Source organism: Leptinotarsa decemlineata, unplaced genomic scaffold, assembly GCF_025532065.1.
Source record: "Leptinotarsa decemlineata unplaced genomic scaffold, Ldec_3_MD MMD2_tig00026307_RagTag_RagTag, whole genome shotgun sequence".
In the NCBI taxonomy this organism is placed as follows: Eukaryota; Metazoa; Arthropoda; class Insecta; order Coleoptera; family Chrysomelidae; genus Leptinotarsa; species Leptinotarsa decemlineata.
In genome coordinates, this window is record NW_027412681.1 from 17,492,687 (window position 1) to 17,511,468 (window position 18,782).

Sequence of the window (18,782 nt, forward strand, 5' to 3'; positions counted from 1 at the left end):
ATCAACGTGTACTGTTGCAAATGGACAGTCGTGCTCAATATTAGGAACTGTTTCCGTTCCGTTCAAGTTATATGATCGGGTCAAGGTTCTGGATGTACTTGTGGTACCATCGTTACCCCATACACTGATACTAGGGATGGATTTCTGGAGGGCTATGGAGATTGTCCCCGATATGTTTTCGGGTGAATGGTGTTTCAGGAATGATCAACATGTGCTACAACCTTCCACTATGGCACTAGCCTCAATCGATTCCCTCACTATGGAACAGCTACAGACTTTGAATGGAGTTATTGAAGAGACTTTTCAGAAGATGGGGGATAGATTAGGGTGCACGAATCTGGTCGAACATGTTATTCGCACGGATCATCCACCTATCCGCCAGCGATATTACCCTCTCTCACATGCCCTGCAACAACAAGTTAATCAGGAGCTTGAAAAGATGCTTCGGGACGGAGTAATTGAGCCTTCCCAATCACCATGGTCGTCCCCTATATTACTCATCAAGAAGAACGATGGGAGCTATAGGTTTGTAGTCGATTTCAGGGAGCTCAATAAGGTCACCATTCGCGACGCGTACCCACTCCCAATGGTGAGTGCTACATTAGACAAATTGCGAAATTCTCATTACCTCACCACCCTGGACATAAAATCGGCTTATTGGCAAATACCTCTGTCTGAGCAGTCAAAGCCTCTGACAGCGTTTGTGGTGCCCAACCGAGGATTGTATCAATTTCGCAGGATGCCAATGGGCCTCCATAATGCCCCAGCCACGTGGCAACGGTTCATAGACCGTGTAGTAGGGATAGACCTCGAACAATATGTCTTTGTTTATTTGGATGATGTTATCATCTGTACCCCTACTTTTGCGCAACACCTCGAGGTATTGCGAGAAGTACTAACCCGGCTCACGAGGGCCGGTCTCACACTTAATCGAGAAAAGTGCCACTTTTGCAAGTCGGAATTACGTTATCTTGGCTACGTAGTTGGAGCAGGGGGACTCATGGTTGATCCGTCTAAGGTAGAAGCTATTTTACAAATCACAGCACCCAAGTCCGTGAGCGACGTGAGGAGACTGATTGGTCTTGCATCATGGTACCGACGATTCGTACCAAATTTCTCGTCACTCACAGCACCTTTGTGCAATTTATTGAGGAAGGGCCAGAAATTTGTGTGGGACTTAAGTTGTGAGGAAGCCCTAGCATCTCTCAAGAACCATCTGATTTCTGCACCTATCTTAACCTGCCCGGATTTCGCAAAACCTTTCACGGTGCAGACAGACGCTTCAGATTTTGGACTCGGAGCTGTTCTCACCCAGCAGGATGATGATGGCGAGAAGGTGATCAGTTACCTTAGCCGTTCACTGTCGAAGGCTGAAAGAAAGTATAGCACCACGGAAAAGGAATGCTTAGCTGTGTTGTTTGCCATCGAAAAATTCAGACCATATATTGAAGGTACGAAATTTGCAGTAGTTACCGATCACTACAGCCTTAAGTGGCTGAACCAAATCAAAGATCCCGTCGGCAGAATCGCTAGGTGGGCGGTCAGACTCCAACAATACGATTTCGAAATAATTCACCGGAAGGGAAAGGAGCACGTAGTTCCGGATGCTCTGTCCAGGTCGGTACCTTGTGTGGACGCAATGGAGTCTGATGGAATACTTAAGAATTCAAAAGACACTTGGTACAAGAATATGTGTACTCAGGTGACAAACAACCCAGAAAAATTTCCTCAGTGGCGTTTTGAGAACAACATCCTTTTCAAACACGTGAATCGAGTCTACCCAGAATTACGAGAAAACTCCGATAACTGGCTCGTCGTAGTCCCAAGGGAAGACAGAGCGGCACTCATACAAGAACATCATAATCCTCCCATTTGTGGTCACCTCGGTGTGTATAAAACTACATCTCGCATAGGAGGCAAATATTATTGGCCAAAAATGCGACATGATATTGCCCGGTATATTAAACGCTGCGTCACTTGCCTCAGCACCAAGCCTGAACAAAAACCTCCAAACGGTTTGATGCTAAGTGCTGCGCCAACTACCAGCAGACCATGGCAAGTCTTGAGCATGGACCTTGTAGGCCCTCTGCCCAGATCGGCTTCGGGTTACAGCTATATATTATCTGTGTTGGACATCTTTAGCAAATTCATTTTGTTGTTCCCGCTGCGAAAGGCTACCACTTCCCGAATCTCGACAATATTCGAGGAAAATGTAGTGATTTTATTTGGGGCTCCGCAACGAGTCATCATGGATAATGGCGCACAGTTCCGAAGTCGGGAACTGACCAAGGTATTTGACAAGTATGATGTTTCGCCAGTTCACATCTCCAACTACCATGCTCAAGCCAATCCGGTAGAAAGGTCCCATAGAGTTATCAAGACTGTTCTCACGTCATACGTCTCCTCGAATCATCGATGTTGGGACCGCTATCTTCAGCAGGTTGCTTGGGCTCTTCGCACGTCTAGACATGAGGTGACTCAACATACACCAAATTTTATTATGTTTGGTAGGGAACTACAACTGAGCGGAACAAATATCCATCCGTTGGCTCCTATCCTCGATCAAAACGCATTCGATCCGTCAATACGTTCCAAGGTTTTGGATGATTTATTCAGAGACATATCAGCTAAGCTAAAACGAGCATATGATAATAGTCGTCATCGATATAATTTGAGGCGTCGTGATGAACGATTTCAACTGCATCAAAAGGTTTGGAAGCGAAGTTATGCATTATCTAAGGCGGCACAGGGGTTTACCTCTAAGTTCGCCCCAAGGTTTAAAGGTCCATTCATCATTTCAAGGATCTTATCACCCTGGTCTTATGAGTTACTAGATTCGGACGGAAGAAATCGAGGAGTTTGGCATGCCAAGGATTTGAAAGCTCACCCACCTGAGGACGTAAACGATTCAGATGATGAGGTGGAAGTTTGAGGCATGTATATTCAGATATAAAGTAATCCTGTTATGTAGAACATTGGTTCGGTTGGCCCAGACTTTTTTTTGAAGAAAGGGGGGGGGTTGTTACGGTTCCCAAAATGCATGAGCGGATTTATAAGATAACAGAAAAGTAATGTATTGAAATCATATATTTATGCACAGCATCCACCCTGTATAACATTCAAAACAATTCAGTTCAGTTTTTTGTGCCTAAAGACAATCAGAATAATTCGACCTTGAATAACGTTGATAGGGAAAAAAAGGAAAGGAAAAAGAAAAGGGTTTTTTCTCTGGTAATGAGAGTTGAGTTTGGTTATCTTCTCTGGAGCAAGAATTTTGAGCTCATCACTTTGTGGATTTGAAGAAACCAAAATATTCAATACGGGAATAACTATATTTGGGTTATCTAAAGGAATAACTCGCCCACAGTATTGGGGATTTTTATTAAGTAACCGTTCTCTTGTCAAATTCCAATCTTCAGGCCACACAACAACTACGGTAAGAACCCACTTCCCGAAAATACCCTAAAGGGTATATCCTTCTAAACATTAATCTCATTTTAGGCCTTCTTATTACCACCTCAAGTCGATATTTTGAACTATATCCTGGTGTATCTCTCGCAAGGCTAGACCACTACACCCCTTATATCTCTGATTACGGTCTTCCGAGGAGCAAATATTCTGCATGGAAAAGATCATTGCCTGAGTGGACTGCGTACAGGGGTAGGATCGTGCTGCTGGAGACTATTCTCCCATATCCCATGCACGTAAGGTCTTTCCTGTTATGTATTACACCCTCCCGCACGACCTCGAATCAACATTGCGGCACAAATTGCTAATTCTAGAAGGAACCAAGTATTTACCACACCTTAAGTTTAATCATAAGTTGCTTACTTTTATATCTGTGAACCCAAAAGTATACTTCTGGGCCATAAGCCTGTAATCACCACAAGCTTTGCGTGTTTGAAGAAACAATACACTTATCCTCCAAGTGGACTTATATTTACCCACCATCCCTCTCCGCTGAGTTCCGGCAGCCCATAATTTAGTTCCTAAGTAACAAAGTAACCCGTTTCAATCTACGACAACGAAGGTTACAGCAATATGACAATCGTCATCAACAGTGAACAGAATACACCTCACTTCACTATCAAAATTATTGTCGCTCATTTCAACATATTTGTTTCATTTTATTCGACTTCATCATCATAATTTGCTTGCACTGTTCTTATATTTTCGAAAGCAATATTTACATAGGTAAAGAATCATTTAGTTTTTCTGCTCTGTTTCATTAAAAATTTTATTTTGAAAAATTATCATGAATGAAATAGTATGAGGAGTTCTTATAGTTCACCTGCCGGTGAACCGAACAAATGTTTTCCAACCCGATCTTGGTTCATTAAACACCACACACACACAGTTGAACAAATGACGGACATGGTTCGTGCGAACCAAGTTTGGCGAACCAGGTTCCCATATGTTTAGGCCGCTTTAGCCATATCAAAAAAAATATGAAGTTTATCGTTATCTATCCTTCCGAATCTGTCACTTCAAATATAAATGATTCAGCATAACTTGTATATGATGATTTACTATAATAATTTGGAACAATAAGTGATCTCATTCTGATGGATGTAACTTACTTGGAATTTGGTCCACATATTTTTGAACTTTGCAACTTCGGATCCGTTCGTCCAGGCCCCAATCGGTAGAAGGAAATGCGGTATCAAAATGCTCAGAAAAATTATGGCGTAAATGTATTCATCGAATCTTTTTCCTGGTAATAAAACCAACTTCAGTCTCTCCTTGAAAACAATACTGACTAGTATTGTTTCAATAGTGAATATGAAATATGCCCACAAATTTGTTGGAGATAACCACCTGAAAATTGGATATATATTGGATATATCTTTTGATATGAATTACTTCTCTGAATTATAATATATAATGTGAAATGAGGACAATTGGAATACCCATACTTTACCAACTTACATAGTTTTGGACAGTAAAGTAAATAGAATTTTGTTTCGGTGGCGTACAAAACAAAAGTATTATACCCACCCTGGCTTCGCCTGGGTAAGCAGAGCATATATACTCACATTTTTTGTCTTAACGTGCATCAGCTCCTAACTAATAATGATGACGTTTAATGAAATTCACTCAAAAAAAATATGTTCACAAATATACAGGGTTCCAACGGAAACTTGCCCTCCCCTGTGAGTCATTGTAATTTCAGTTTTTTGCTTGATATAATTGTTATTTTTTTCAGCTAACCTTTTCATTTTTTAATTTTTTACAGATTTTTTCAGGGATTTCAAATCAATTTATATCATACTAGACAATTGAAGTCCGAACTAATGAAATGCAAACAAGTTTATCTTTGCCTTTTCTGGTCGAGGTGGTGATGACATTGCTTCGTGCGTCTTTAAAGCACTCAGCAGACCTGAATTTATACAGTTGGATTTGAATTGAAAAAGCAGGAATCGAAGTTGTCAAGACAAGAAGAATGTTTAATCAACAACTTGAAGCATGGGGCACCTGCAAGGTTCTTAAGAAAGAGGTTACCATTAATGAAATCAAGGACTTACTTTTACCCGTCACAACCCTGTAAAAATAATTTATGAAAACAAGAAGTATATGCAACAGGAGCTGCCTTATTTGAAGAAAGAAAATAGAGCTTTTTTTGAAGAATTAATAAATTAAAATTTATTACCTTTGTATTTTTTTATCATTCTGTAATGTACTTGTACAATGTTTTGAAAAAATTATAAACTTTTTTTCTATTGATGATGAGGTTGGAAAATCACGAAAAAACCTATATTTGTTAAATTGTAACACGTTTTTTGTTTTTTCGAATAAAATGTTACTTTTCATTCATAATAGAAAAAGAATTATTTTTTTGCAATAGAGATATTAATCTTAGCTAAGGTGATGAACACACGATTTTGTTCAAGTGTTTTTATCAATTTTTTTTTTGAGAAAAAAAACTGAATAACTCAAAATCTCATTTTAGAGACTCAGCCCGTTATTGATGTCCGGTCCTCAAATATAAATGCAGCAAGATTTAAAAAATTCTGTGAAACATACAAAGCTCACAGCACAGATGAATCTTTTGAAAAAATATGAAAGAATTATGACCCTTCTACCCTGCCTTCATGCAAAGTCGAGTCGCACCAACAGTATATGAAAACTACGTTGAAATTTCATTGGTTTGAGGAAGAATGCATACCGCAATCGGTACTCGATGATATTATCAATTAAAACTCCAGAGAAGCCCTCACTGAAACAAATTTTGATTGATGATTTTTTCTTCTAATATTACACTTTCGAATCATTATTTGCCATACAGGGCGTTCCAACGAAAATTTGACCCACCATGTAAGTCAGAAACGGGCGTTTAAGCGAAAATTTCAAAAAACACGTCAATTTTCATTTCTAGGGGGACTAATACTGATATGAAAATCATACCCGAAATTTCACCCCCCTACGGTGAGCAACTACCCCCCCCTATTTTTTAAATTGCATGGGGGGTCGAGTGGTGAATCATTTGAAAGGTATTTTGTTCCTCTATTACCTCTGTAATTTTCTTCGAAATTGGTTCATTCGTTATTGAGAAAGTAAATGTTAAACGTTTTATTTAAAATCCGCTGTCATTCAGTTCAATGAGGAAATCAACAACAAATAATATCAGTGGAAACAAAATCAACGGATAAAATATTCAAAATGACCTCCATTTAGTTCCATACAATAATACAGTCTACTCTCGAAAGCGTTCTGTAGATTATTCAAGATGTCCGGAGTCAGCAATCAGCATTCCCGAACAATTCTCTGTCGCAGGTTCTCTAGATTTGTAGGCTCAGTAGAATACGCTTTCGACTTCAGTAGTGTCCCCACAAAAAGAAGTCGATCGTTTTGAGATCAGGTAATCTAGCTGGCCAATTCATTGAATCCCTTCTGCCGATCCAACGCATTGGAAACGTTCGTCCAAAAATTGTCTCACCCAAACATCAAAATGTGGGGGTGCACCAACCTGCTGGAATGTTATTCCATTTTCTACTGAATTGTCATAATTTTCTTAAATTTGTGTAATCACAGGATCTACACAGTCATGTAATAGATTAAAGTATGTATCTCCATTGAGATTACCTTCAATGAAGAATGGTCCAACGATATGATTAAGAATGCCGACCCAGACATTCAATTCTTGTGAAGTTTGTGAATGTGTCTCCATCACCAAATGAGGATTCACATCGCTCCAGTAACGACAATTATGTCTATTCACTTCAACATTCAACATGAATGAACTTCCGTCTGAAAAACATGTATTGTATAATAGGTTTGGGTTGATGGTCAAATTCTTGCTGAACTTCCCAAAAAACTGAAGTCGATTATCTGGATCATCTTCTTTTAATTCCTGAACTAGCCTTATTCTGGAAGGTTGGAATTTGTAGGCTTTCAAAATCCGAAAAACACTAGTAGTTTATACACCAGTAGCTCTAACTACTTGTCTGATAGATTTTCCACTATCCATTTCTGCATGTCCCAAAACTGCAACTGCAACTCCGTCATTTCTGACAGGACGGGATACTTCATGTTTTCTGTTGTGTACAGAACCTGAAGTTTGAAACTTATCCATTAACTGTTTCACATATTGATGACTTACGTTGTGGTCTGGATGATTCGTATTATAAATTTTTGCAGCAGCTTTAGCACATTCATTGTTTCGATAATAGGTTGGCAACAGTTTCTATTCTTTCTTCATTAGAATAAATAATATTGGAACACAGTGAACAATAATTCGTGAAGAAGTGACGGTGGCCAACTATCTATTTTTTGTTCTGCGACAACTAGATTCAACAAAACTAACAGAGTTGTCCATTTCAAAAAGTTCACTACTAATTGAATAAATTCTACAAATCTAGAAGACCTGCGACAGAGAATTGTTCGTGAATGCCGATTTCTGACGACGGACATCTTCAATAATCTAAGGAACGCTATCGAAAGTAAACTGTATTATTGTGTGGAACTAGATGGATGTCTGAATTGAAGGGGTTATATTTTTTAGGAGTGATTAATTTTTGGGAAAGAAAGTTTTTAGCTTTCTACTACTTCATCTTGATACAAAAAAAAGAAGAAGGATGGGGGAGTCTTCCAAAGAAAGGAAGGAAGTAACTCTATAAATGGATGTGTAGATCATGCAAAGAAGTAACTTTCAGACACAAACTGAAAGAAAGTCCTCCTGAAAAATAGATGGATGTCATTATCCGTTGATTGTGTTGCCATTGATATATATTGATTTCCTCAATAAAATGAGTGACAGCAAATGTTTTCTTTTTTCTTAAATAAAATGTTCAATATTCATTTTATCAATAACGAATGAACCAAATTCGAAAAAAATTACATATAAAAAAGACCTTTCAAATGATGTATCCCTCGAACCTCATATCGTTGAAATAAAATGAGGAGGGGTAGTTGCTGACCGCAGGGGGGTAAAGTTTCCAGTATGAATCTATAACAAAATTACACCCCTCAGAAATAAAAATTGACGTGTTCTTTGAAATTCATAATTACACGTCCGGGGGTTAACTTTTCGTTGGAACGCTCTGTATACTTTTTATCATAAAGAATGCAATCTTTCTTTACTATTATCTTCATTACGTGGCAAAGGTTTAATTTTCCGCTGACTTCTAAGCTATAGATTTCAGTGGTATAATTTAATTAACATTTACAATGTTCATGCATGCTTCAGGTAACTAGGCATTCAATTTGATAAGAATTGATATCGTAACCGTCTAAATAGCTTTCAAATTTCTACATTATATATGACTATTCATTTCAACATTGAAAAGGGTATATCTTCGAATGATGAGATATATGCCATCGCGGACTTTTCTACAGTCCTATAAAAAAGAACAATATGTAGTGGTTCTTTCGAACTTATGGCGCGTGTTCCTCGACTCTCCAAACATAAGTCAATCATTCACATAAACTTTTCTGTTGAATCACTCCGTCTATTGGTGATTTCGTATGGAAGTTCGTTCGGTGGTTTTTGAGTTCATCGCATTTAAACAGATATACATATGCAGCGTGGGACTTTGTTTTATAATATGTAAGTAATGAAATGTTTAATGATTCAGTACCTCTGACTTGTTGAGGTGTTTTTTATATACCTGTTCGTAAATATCTAATGAAAGTCTTATCTTTTCAAAATGTGGTATCTCAAAATCTTTTCTTCACCAAAATGACTTTCAATGAATACATCACAGAGAACTGTTGATGAAATTTGATTAAAGTCATGAAATTGCATAAAAAAATTTTTTTCGAATAACTATTTGCGAAAATAAGTCAAAATGTAGGTAAAATCTCAATTACTTTCGAAAATGAAGTCGGTTTTGGCAGATGATCGTTTTCATATCATTTCGTCATTAGCATCGTGTTCTGGGTAGGCAATGTTATAACTCCCCGAGCCACTCACGGAGCATCATGGCTATCCACAGTCTGTTAGTCATGTAACGTTGCAGAATCATCCCAATTTCAACAAGATAAATTTTTCCGGGGAAAATATCTGGTCGAGGTTGGGATCGAACGTTCATATTATTATTGGTTGAATAGTGCAATTTAACATACGAATAAGTCTGACAATTCAACAATAATCATTTTTGAAACAATTTCGTAGGTGTTTTTGTAAATCATACCCGAAGGAAAATAACGCCGGCTGCCGCTGGTAGCCATAAATCATTCGTGACGTGGCTAAGATCGCGCGAGTGTACGATTATCTCCGCCACTCGAGACGCGGCGAGAATAATGCTAACGACTTCGACAGAACTTTGGCGAAATTCCCACGACATTCTTTTACGATATTTAAAGACTGGCCACAAGGATATCGAGACAGTAAGTGGACGTTACAGTGCGGTACGCGAAGTGATCTAGTAAGGCGATAGACATTCAAATAATAGTTGAAGTTTCAGTTGGAGTATTTGTGTTTTTAAAGTGAAATAAAGTTAAGTTTGATTATTCAGTGTAGTCAATTACAGGTCAACTCGCGGGGAAAAACGTATCATATAGTATCATATAGATACTAACCGAATTAAAGACAGTTTACTTGATTTCTTCAGATAATGATCTTGAACACTGATTTGAATGGTCAGATCTTTGATTTTTTCCTGAGGTGAAAAAGGCTATTCAAAGTTATGATATATTGAAACGAAATGAGTAGCCATTCTCTCAAATGTATAAACAACTACACAACCCCACAAAAGAATTGGACTTATGAGAACATGTTCAGTAAATTTTGTTTAAAAGCGACTCCAAAAGCCATGCAATACCAACGCGTCAGATTTTTGACACAAACCCAAAGATCTCAATCCCAATTAGCGTAATTACTCTTAACATAAAACACTCATTTCTCTCTCTCAACCCCACAAAATATAAGCGCTTCACTTCAATTTCTAATGACCTCATATCTTTAACCTGAAATCGTCAGTCGTCTTTGGCAGCACGAATAACTTGGACAAACTGGTTTTGCGTATCACTAAGCTTTAACGATAGTAAGGGCTAAGTGATGTGCAAGTGATGCTAGAACTGATTGTTCCACTTTCATTCAGTTGACGAACTAACGAAATCAGGTTTTGGGTTTATGAGGTTATATAATTATTGGAACTTGAGGTTATGCTGTTATTAGATATACTAGTTGGGCTTGTATTATAGGGACTTTAGGATAATGTCAAAAAATTTTAGAATTAAGGGTTTCCGGACTCATAATGATAATAAGTCTTCAATACCAGAATGATAGAAATAAAATAATAGTTACATATGAGCTGTGAAGTGGAAGTCCAAAGATTTGTTGTATGAAATACAATTTCTTGGTTTCATTTTTCAACACATTAACAACATATTGTAAGCAACAAGTATTTTGAATAATTTTATCGTCACCTGTATGTTGTTCTTCCAACTTCCCTTTCAATGGGCATAACACCCATGATCTGAAACAATACCAGCAAGCTCTTCGTGGTATGGTAAAAATTGTCATACTGGTGAAGTACCTCTGGATCTATTTGATTGACGGTTTTGAAAGCAGGAGTGCCAGTGACCAGAATTTTTTGTTGAGGAAGTAAATTATGGGGAATGCATCGTAGCTGGTGAGGATTTTTTCGATTGAAAGAATCAAATCCGTGCATTTTCAAAAATTTTTCCCAAAATTTGTGGTCTCTGTAAAGAAAATATTCAATCAGAAAATATTGATTGAGATAATTGTTTCATCTATTACTATACTCATATGAAATCACCAACAATAATTCATATTTTTGGTAAAGAAAGTTTTTGGCTTTTTATTACTCCATCTCGACACAAAAAAAAAAGATGAGGTAATCTTCCAAAGAAAGGAAGGAAGTAATCAATTTGAAAATAAGTAACTCTATACATGGATGTGTAGATCATGCAAAGAAGTAACTTTCAGACACAAACTGAAAGAAAGTCCTCCTAAAACAGCTACTTTCATATAACCATTGAATTACACGAAAGAAAAAAATTCTTTGAAAACAAATATTTCTATATGAACACTGAATTATACAGAAGATACTTTTCTTCACTCAGTTTGTATTTTAAACATTCGTTGGGGAATAAAATCAAATATCATTCACATGAGTTCTACTTTGAAATAATTCATATATTCTTGAAATGACTTTAATGAAAAATCACCATTAATGAGAAAATAAAAATTCTGGCATACTTTTTGCTGATCGTCATTCAATACTATTACAATTATAGCCTCGTATCTGTATCTGTAGAGTAGGGAGGGCGAGTGTAGACCCACATCACTTAGGCCACATGTGACCCATTGTACATCCTCCCGAGGAGTTGTCCTCCTAGGTCTCGCCGAACACACACTCTCTTATTGACGATAACTCCGGGCACTCGCATAGGACATTCCTGACAGTCTCATCTTCCTGTTCACACACCATGCATAAAGGTGTGTCCAGTAGCCCCATATTTTGGAGGTGTTTCCTTAATTGACAGTGGCCAGTCAGTAATCCTACTGTTGAGCGTAGATGTTTCCTGGTCATCACCAGATAGTTCTTCGTCGCCAGCTTCCCAGGGTCGCCCAGGGTGATCCTGGCAAGATTGCCGCCTTTGACTCCATCCCATCTCTGTAAAGATTGAGCCTGGGTGTAACATTTGGCTAGTTCCGCAATTGGCGAAGTCATCAGGCCATAGGTGCCACTGGGTCTTAAAACTCTTAGTCCAGCCGCTTCCTTGGCTAAAGAGTCGGCAATGCGATCACCTTTACTTCTTGAACCTTACCTTGAACACACTTCAGAATAATGTTACTATCTACCGAGGTTTGGCTTAATCTTGGTGGCACTCGAGTACTATCCCTGAGGTAATACGTTGTCTGTTCAAGGAAAATAGGGCTGCTGTCAGTGCAGATTCTTATGTTTTTGCCAGAAATTTCTTTCTTGGTTATTCTTTTCCTAGTGATTGAGATACCAGCCAGTCCTGTTTGGACCACGCTGTTATTTTTTCCCATTTCCCACTTACTCCTTAGGCTTAGTGATATGGAGTACACTCCACATCCTGAACCTTCTTTGGTTTTTGAGCCGTCTGTATATATGCGTATTACATTCATAGCATCTCACTCATGTGTTCTGTTTTATTTGTATTTTGTAGGGTTTATTGAACCTGGGTTCAATTACATCACTGGTTGCCTGCAGCAGAGGTTGCGCAGTAAGCGTCGCCATAGGCTCAGCCTCAATTGACCCATTCCTACTTCGAGGTTTACACCAGTCGTGCGCAATCGTTAGATGGACATCAACGCAACCTGCTTAACGTACAGGTCCAGAGGGGTCAGACCCGTAATTAATTTCATTGCCGCGGTTGGTGATCTTCTCAAGCCAGTCGCTGTATTCGAATTAATTTTTGGATTGCCGTTGCTAGTAGAACTTTCGGACCCCATGCAATGACTCCGTACGTTAACATAGGGGTTATTTTTTTTCTCATTAGGTAGTGGGCTATGCTTGAAGACTGGCAGTAAAGAAATCTGAAGAAATGAACTTTAAACGTTCAAGCCAGTCTCGGATATACCTACACAGTAGGTTGAATGGACTGACGCCTATCAGAAAACAACTACTCCCCTGGTTAAAACCACGAAGGGCGTTGGATTATATCCGACAGGCGTCAGTGCAGGAATCTTCACAGAAAATTTCTTGCATATGCAATTGGCAATACAACTGAAAGAGTCGACCTTCAATTTTGGAACGGGCACATTTGCAGACCGATTTCGGGCTCATTAGCCACTCGTCGGTGCAAGATAGTGAACATCATCGACCTAGAGTCATTGATGTTTGTTTGAGGGTGATTGACAATGTTTCGTGATGAATTTCACTAGTTCGGACTTCCATTGTCTATTATGTAAAATGATTTGAAATCCCTGAAACAAGTAAAAAAGAATAATTAAAAGAGAATAGTTGAAAATAACAATTATATTAAGCAACAATAAACCTGAAATGAAATGATAGTAAAATAACCTACAAGTAAAAATATAATAATTGAATAAATAAAAATTAAAGGAATGCAAAAAGAAAATAATAAAAATAAAAAGTGTAGAGATTCCAAGTCACGTTAGTTCACGACGTTTCGATTGTTGGTATCTACAATCGTCTTCGGGTGATGACTGGACTGATTCCTCCGAGAGATGACTATTTTATAGGTCGTTGAAATACTTTCACTTTCTCTACTTTCCATTTTCCGCTTCACTGATTCCGTGAGAGATGACCGATTTGGCGGGAGTTGGTCATTTCTCGTTTGATGATGGGTTTCCATATGTTTCGTATATCTACGCTGGCCTGGCTGAATACGTTGTTGGACAACATGTATGCGGCAGTGGAATCCACCAGTTCCCTCATTGACCAGACCGAGGCAGAAGAGTTCAGATGGAAAATTAGAGAACAGTTGGATCGAGAACCAGTTCCAACATCTAACATCAGCAAGGAAGAACGTAGAGCTCTGAACGGCCTACGTAGAGACAACACCATTAAGATCCTACCTGCAGATAAAGGAAACGCTACTGTGGTAATGGATACCGTTCTCTACGAACAGAAGATCGAAGAGGTTCTGCAGAAGGGACGATACACAAAGATCGTACGGGACCCAACTGCATCAATCGAAAGGAAGTTGTACCAGATTTTGAAAAAACACCAAGTCTATTTTTCGGACAAGGAAAGATCATGCCTAACACCGCACCACAGTAAGCCCCCTCACTTGTATGGTCTACCCAAAATCCACAAGAAGGACGTTCCGCTTAGACCGATCATCAGCTCCAGAGATTCGGCTACTCAAAACTTGTCTAGATTTTTACTTCCCTTAATACAACCATTACAAGGGAAAACATCGTCTTTTGTGAAGAATTCAAGACATTTTGTTGAACTACTAGGGTCAATTGGAGTCACACAGGAAGATCAACTAATTAGTTTCGACGTGGAAAGCCTTTACACCAACGTTCCGGTCGAAGAAGCACTCCAAATCATACAGAGAAAGCTATCCGAAGACGGGAACCTGAAAGAGAGAACGAATCTACCTATAGAAGTAATTATGGAATTACTAGGATGCTGTGTACGAAACTGTTATTTCCAACTGAAGGACGAATTCTTTACACAAGATGAGGGACTGCCAATGGGATCGCCACTTTCACCAGTCATAGCCAACATATATATGGAGTGGTTTGAAACTCTGGCCATTGAAGAAGCCCACAAGAAACCTCGAGTCTGGTTGAGATATGTTGACGACACCTTCATAATATGGAACCATGGGAATACTGAACTAGACGCCTTTCTGAAACACATCAACAGCGTGAGACCTTCCATCACCTTCACAATGGAGAAGGAAATCCACAATGAATTGCCATTCTTAGACGTTTTGGTGAAGAGGACCGACACTAAGTGGGAAACATCTGTATACCGAAAACCCACTCATACGGGACAGTATCTGAACCACGAATCCAACCACCATCAATCGACAAAAAGAGGAATCATCAAGACTCTATTAGACCGTGCTTTTGGGCTTTGTAATACAAAGGAAGGTCTCGAGAAGGAACTAGACATCATCAAAAGTGATCTTCAGCGGAATGGATATTCCAAAGCGATGGTAGAAAAGACTTTGGCCAAAAGACAGCAGGAGCCTCGCAAGGAAGAGAAGCCGTCACAACCAGTGCTTGCACTTCCCTACATCAGAGGATTATCGGAGAGGATAAGAAGAATTGGTTCCAAGTACAACATTAGAACCTGTTTCAGATCCGGTAACACTATCCGTAGCAGCCTCACGAAAACCAGGCCCCCAAACGCGGACTGCGATTCCAAGAATTGCATTTACCGGATACCCTGTGAGTGCGGAAAATCCTATATTGGTGAAACTAAGAGGCCATTGAATATTCGCATTGCCGAGCACAAGAAGCACACACAGCGAGGAGAAACCAGCAAATCAGGAATAGCAGACCATGTTTGGACCCATCAACACAACATCGAGGGGTCCCAAGCTGAGATCTTGCACAGAGAGGAACATTGGTTCAGGAGAAAATTTAAGGAAGCCGCATACATGTTGTCCAACAACGTATTCAGCCAGGCCAGCGTAGATATACGAAACATATGGAAACCCATCATCAAACGAGAAATGACCAACTCCCGCCAAATCGGTCATCTCTCACGGAATCAGTGAAGCGGAAAATGGAAAGTAGAGAAAGTGAAAGTATTTCAACGACCTATAAAATAGTCATCTCTCGGAGGAATCAGTCCAGTCATCACCTGAAGACGATTGTAGATACCAACAATCGAAACGTCGTGAACTAACGTGACTTGGAATCTCTACACTTTTTATTTTTATTATTTTCTTTTTGCATTCCTTTAATTTTTATTTATTCAATTATTATATTTTTACTTGTAGGTTATTTTACTATCATTTCATTTCAGGTTTATTGTTGCTTAATATAATTGTTATTTTCAACTATTCTCTTTTAATTATTCTTTTTTACTTGTTTCAGGGATTTCAAATCATTTTACATAATAGACAATGGAAGTCCGAACTAGTGAAATAGAGTCATTGATATTCCATAATTGGAAATCGGAATCCTATCAGAGTATTTCATTCCTTCCTAAGTTGAAGCTAACAACAAAATGGTACTCCATCTAGTGGAAGGGGTACTAACCAACTGCATATCCGAAATTTACCCGATTCCTCTGAATGAGGAAGAAAAACTTTCTAATTAGTCAGTAGCCAGAAAATTTCCTGCATATGCAATTGGCAATACAACTGAACCAACTGTACCAGGGGTACATTCCTGGAGTGTAGTTGATTAGTAATTGGAAAAGGTTGTTTTATTAAACGCTTCCTCGATCTATGAATATACATAGAATGGATTCTTTATTGTCCAATGATTTCTCGATTCTGTCAACATGGTGAAGAGCCGAATCAGTAGACCTTCCCGGAGTATATGCATGCTGATTTGGATGAAGTGAGTTTGTACTAGTACTCAATCTCTTATGTACCGCTCACATAGCCTCGCCATAGTTTTCAAGAAGAACGATGTGAGACTAATTGGTCGTAATGCTTTTGGTAAGGTGTAGTCCACCTTACCTGGTTTCGGTATAAATACTACTTGTACTTCTCTCCACTTACTGGGAATATACCTCAGAGCTAGAGAGGCTCTGAATATTTCAACCACGTTCGGCATAAGAATATCCAGTCTCCATTAAAGTAGGACTGCTCTTATACCGTCAGGTCCTAGTGATTTGAAGGGGGAAAAGCCCGATATGGCCCATCTCATCTTGTCCTCGTCAATTACTGCACTAACAGTTCTTCGCTAGTTCATCGTTCCAGGAAAGACAGAACCTGTGAAGTGAGTTTCCATAAGAATTTTAGCACTCTCGTGGAGGTTGGCGGCTTTGTCGCCATTTTCCCTAGTCAGGAGGCCGATGCTCTTATGGTGGTCGTTTGAGAGTACCTTCTGTAGCCTAGAAGTTGAAGTAATTCCAGCTAGGCCTGTTAATGCTGAAAATGTTACAGATCGGATTGTGCAAATTGATTCGAAGTTCAGCTGAGGACTCCAGAGAATTCAGCAACACCGAAGGTATACCGAATACCTTGTAGCTTGCAGCTTTGGGTTGGTTTACTCTGGAACAACGAAAAGAAGTCTCTGGCCTCTCCGAAGTATTTGGCCTCTAAACAGAAGATACATTTTCTCGAGCAAATCGACAAAACAGCTGTAACCGAACGTGCTGATTCCAACATATTTGATGTTTTATTATTGATATTCATTGTTGTAATTATTACCAGTATTTTTAAAATGTCAATATTGATTTCAGATTTCTTTTCACGAAAAAGAATCGAAGACACATTGATGAAATTTTCATTAAAAAATATTTGTTATTTGTCTCATCTGAGACAATGTCTCTTTCTGCGCAAAATTTTGATGAAACAAGTGTAGATGATTTTCACATTTTTCATCAAAATACTTCTCATTGGCAAGTGATTGTTAACTCACTATTTTCGAATTTTCGTTATTATTTACATCTGAAAAAGCTTTTATAAACAATCTAAGCTGCTGAGTCATTGAAAGCGATACAAAAAGTCATTGTATTGAACTATAACTTCAGCACACAGTTTCATTAGTTTATAGATGGTGATATATTTCTCATATGAAAGTACAAGCTGAACGACATGAAATATGAGTTACGTAAAAAAATAAAAAGGTTTTGAACCATTATTTCATTTCATTGCGTCACTAACCAACATATATGAAAAGAAACCCACTCACCAGGTTGCACTCGATGTGTCTGAATATATAAGAAATATTTTCCAACTGATATAATGAGCCCGGTTTTATTCAATTCTTAGCTGAATAATTGATTACGGCGTTTTATCTCTCACGTCTGTTCATTGTTGGGAACCGATCAAAAGCAAGTGGATCCACATCGAATTGTTGCGTGCTAAAAGCCATTAAAAGGTGTTGAACAAAAAAAAAATTCTTCAATACTTTCAATAACCTGTAATGGTCTGGTGATCAATCATTTTTATAATTAGTATCCAGCACGCCTACTCGAAGGGTTATAAAAATTGCAGCAGTTTTAAAAATTATTGGGGTCTTACTCATTAACGTTTTAACTTCGTTTTATCGATTTAATTCATATTGCATAGTGTGCCGAATACGAGATTATCGAATATTAATAATGAGATTATTCGTAATGGATTCTTCTTTCGATTTTAATTAGCCAATTAACTGATTCAGATTGAAGGTGGTTGAAATATTTTCAATGATGTCCAAGAGGTTAAAAGACTTCAACGGTATTGATAGACATGAGCTATTTCATTCATTCAAATTCCGATGCCTTTTTCATTAAAATATTGTTGAATACAAATAAATGGATGGTGAGCTTATTTGAGTTTTTCCAATTTTTTCTTATCCGATCACTGTTCAGTGATCCTCTGGTAGTTATTTTATAGAATCCTGCACTGAAACGTGTCGAGACTGGTCTGAACGAATTGTCTTTTTAGATACTTTGATTTTCAGCCAGTTATGCCCATTCACTATATGTGAATTATTTCAACTTATACGAGGAATTAGGCTATTCGGATATGCAGTTGGTTACTTCGTTTACGGGCAAATAGGGCGATGACAAAAATGTTGTTTGTCGTTCGCTTCGAACTTGTTCGAGGAAGGATAATCTGAAAGAAATTCAATTTTCAATTATGGGAAATCACCTTGCACTAACGAGAGGCCAAATAGCCCGAAACAAGTCTTCAAGTATACCCCCTTACTATATGTGGAGTTCTTTTATACATTTTATATGTGTTCCCAGTTT

The 18,782-nt window shown here is 38.4% G+C and overlaps 2 protein-coding genes across 4 annotated transcripts in view; one reads left to right on the top strand and one right to left on the bottom strand.

The window, feature by feature from the left end:
* loh (thrombospondin type 1 domain containing lonely heart) overlaps positions 1-18,782 on the top strand; it is a 701,195-nt gene that overhangs the window by 175,793 nt on the left and 506,620 nt on the right. The gene's annotated exons all lie outside the window — the stretch shown is intronic.
* Positions 1-18,782, bottom strand: part of LOC111508677 (gustatory and odorant receptor 22) — a 134,452-nt gene that overhangs the window by 25,389 nt on the left and 90,281 nt on the right. For both annotated transcript variants that reach the window (XM_074181272.1, XM_023164257.2), the window contains exons 2-3: positions 10,870-11,145; positions 4,581-4,818 (exon numbers count right to left, since the gene is read on the bottom strand). In XM_074181272.1, coding sequence (XP_074037373.1) covers positions 4,581-4,818; positions 10,870-11,114 — 483 coding nt within the window. In that variant the 5' untranslated portion in view covers positions 11,115-11,145. The remainder of the gene's footprint in view (positions 1-4,580; positions 4,819-10,869; positions 11,146-18,782) is intronic.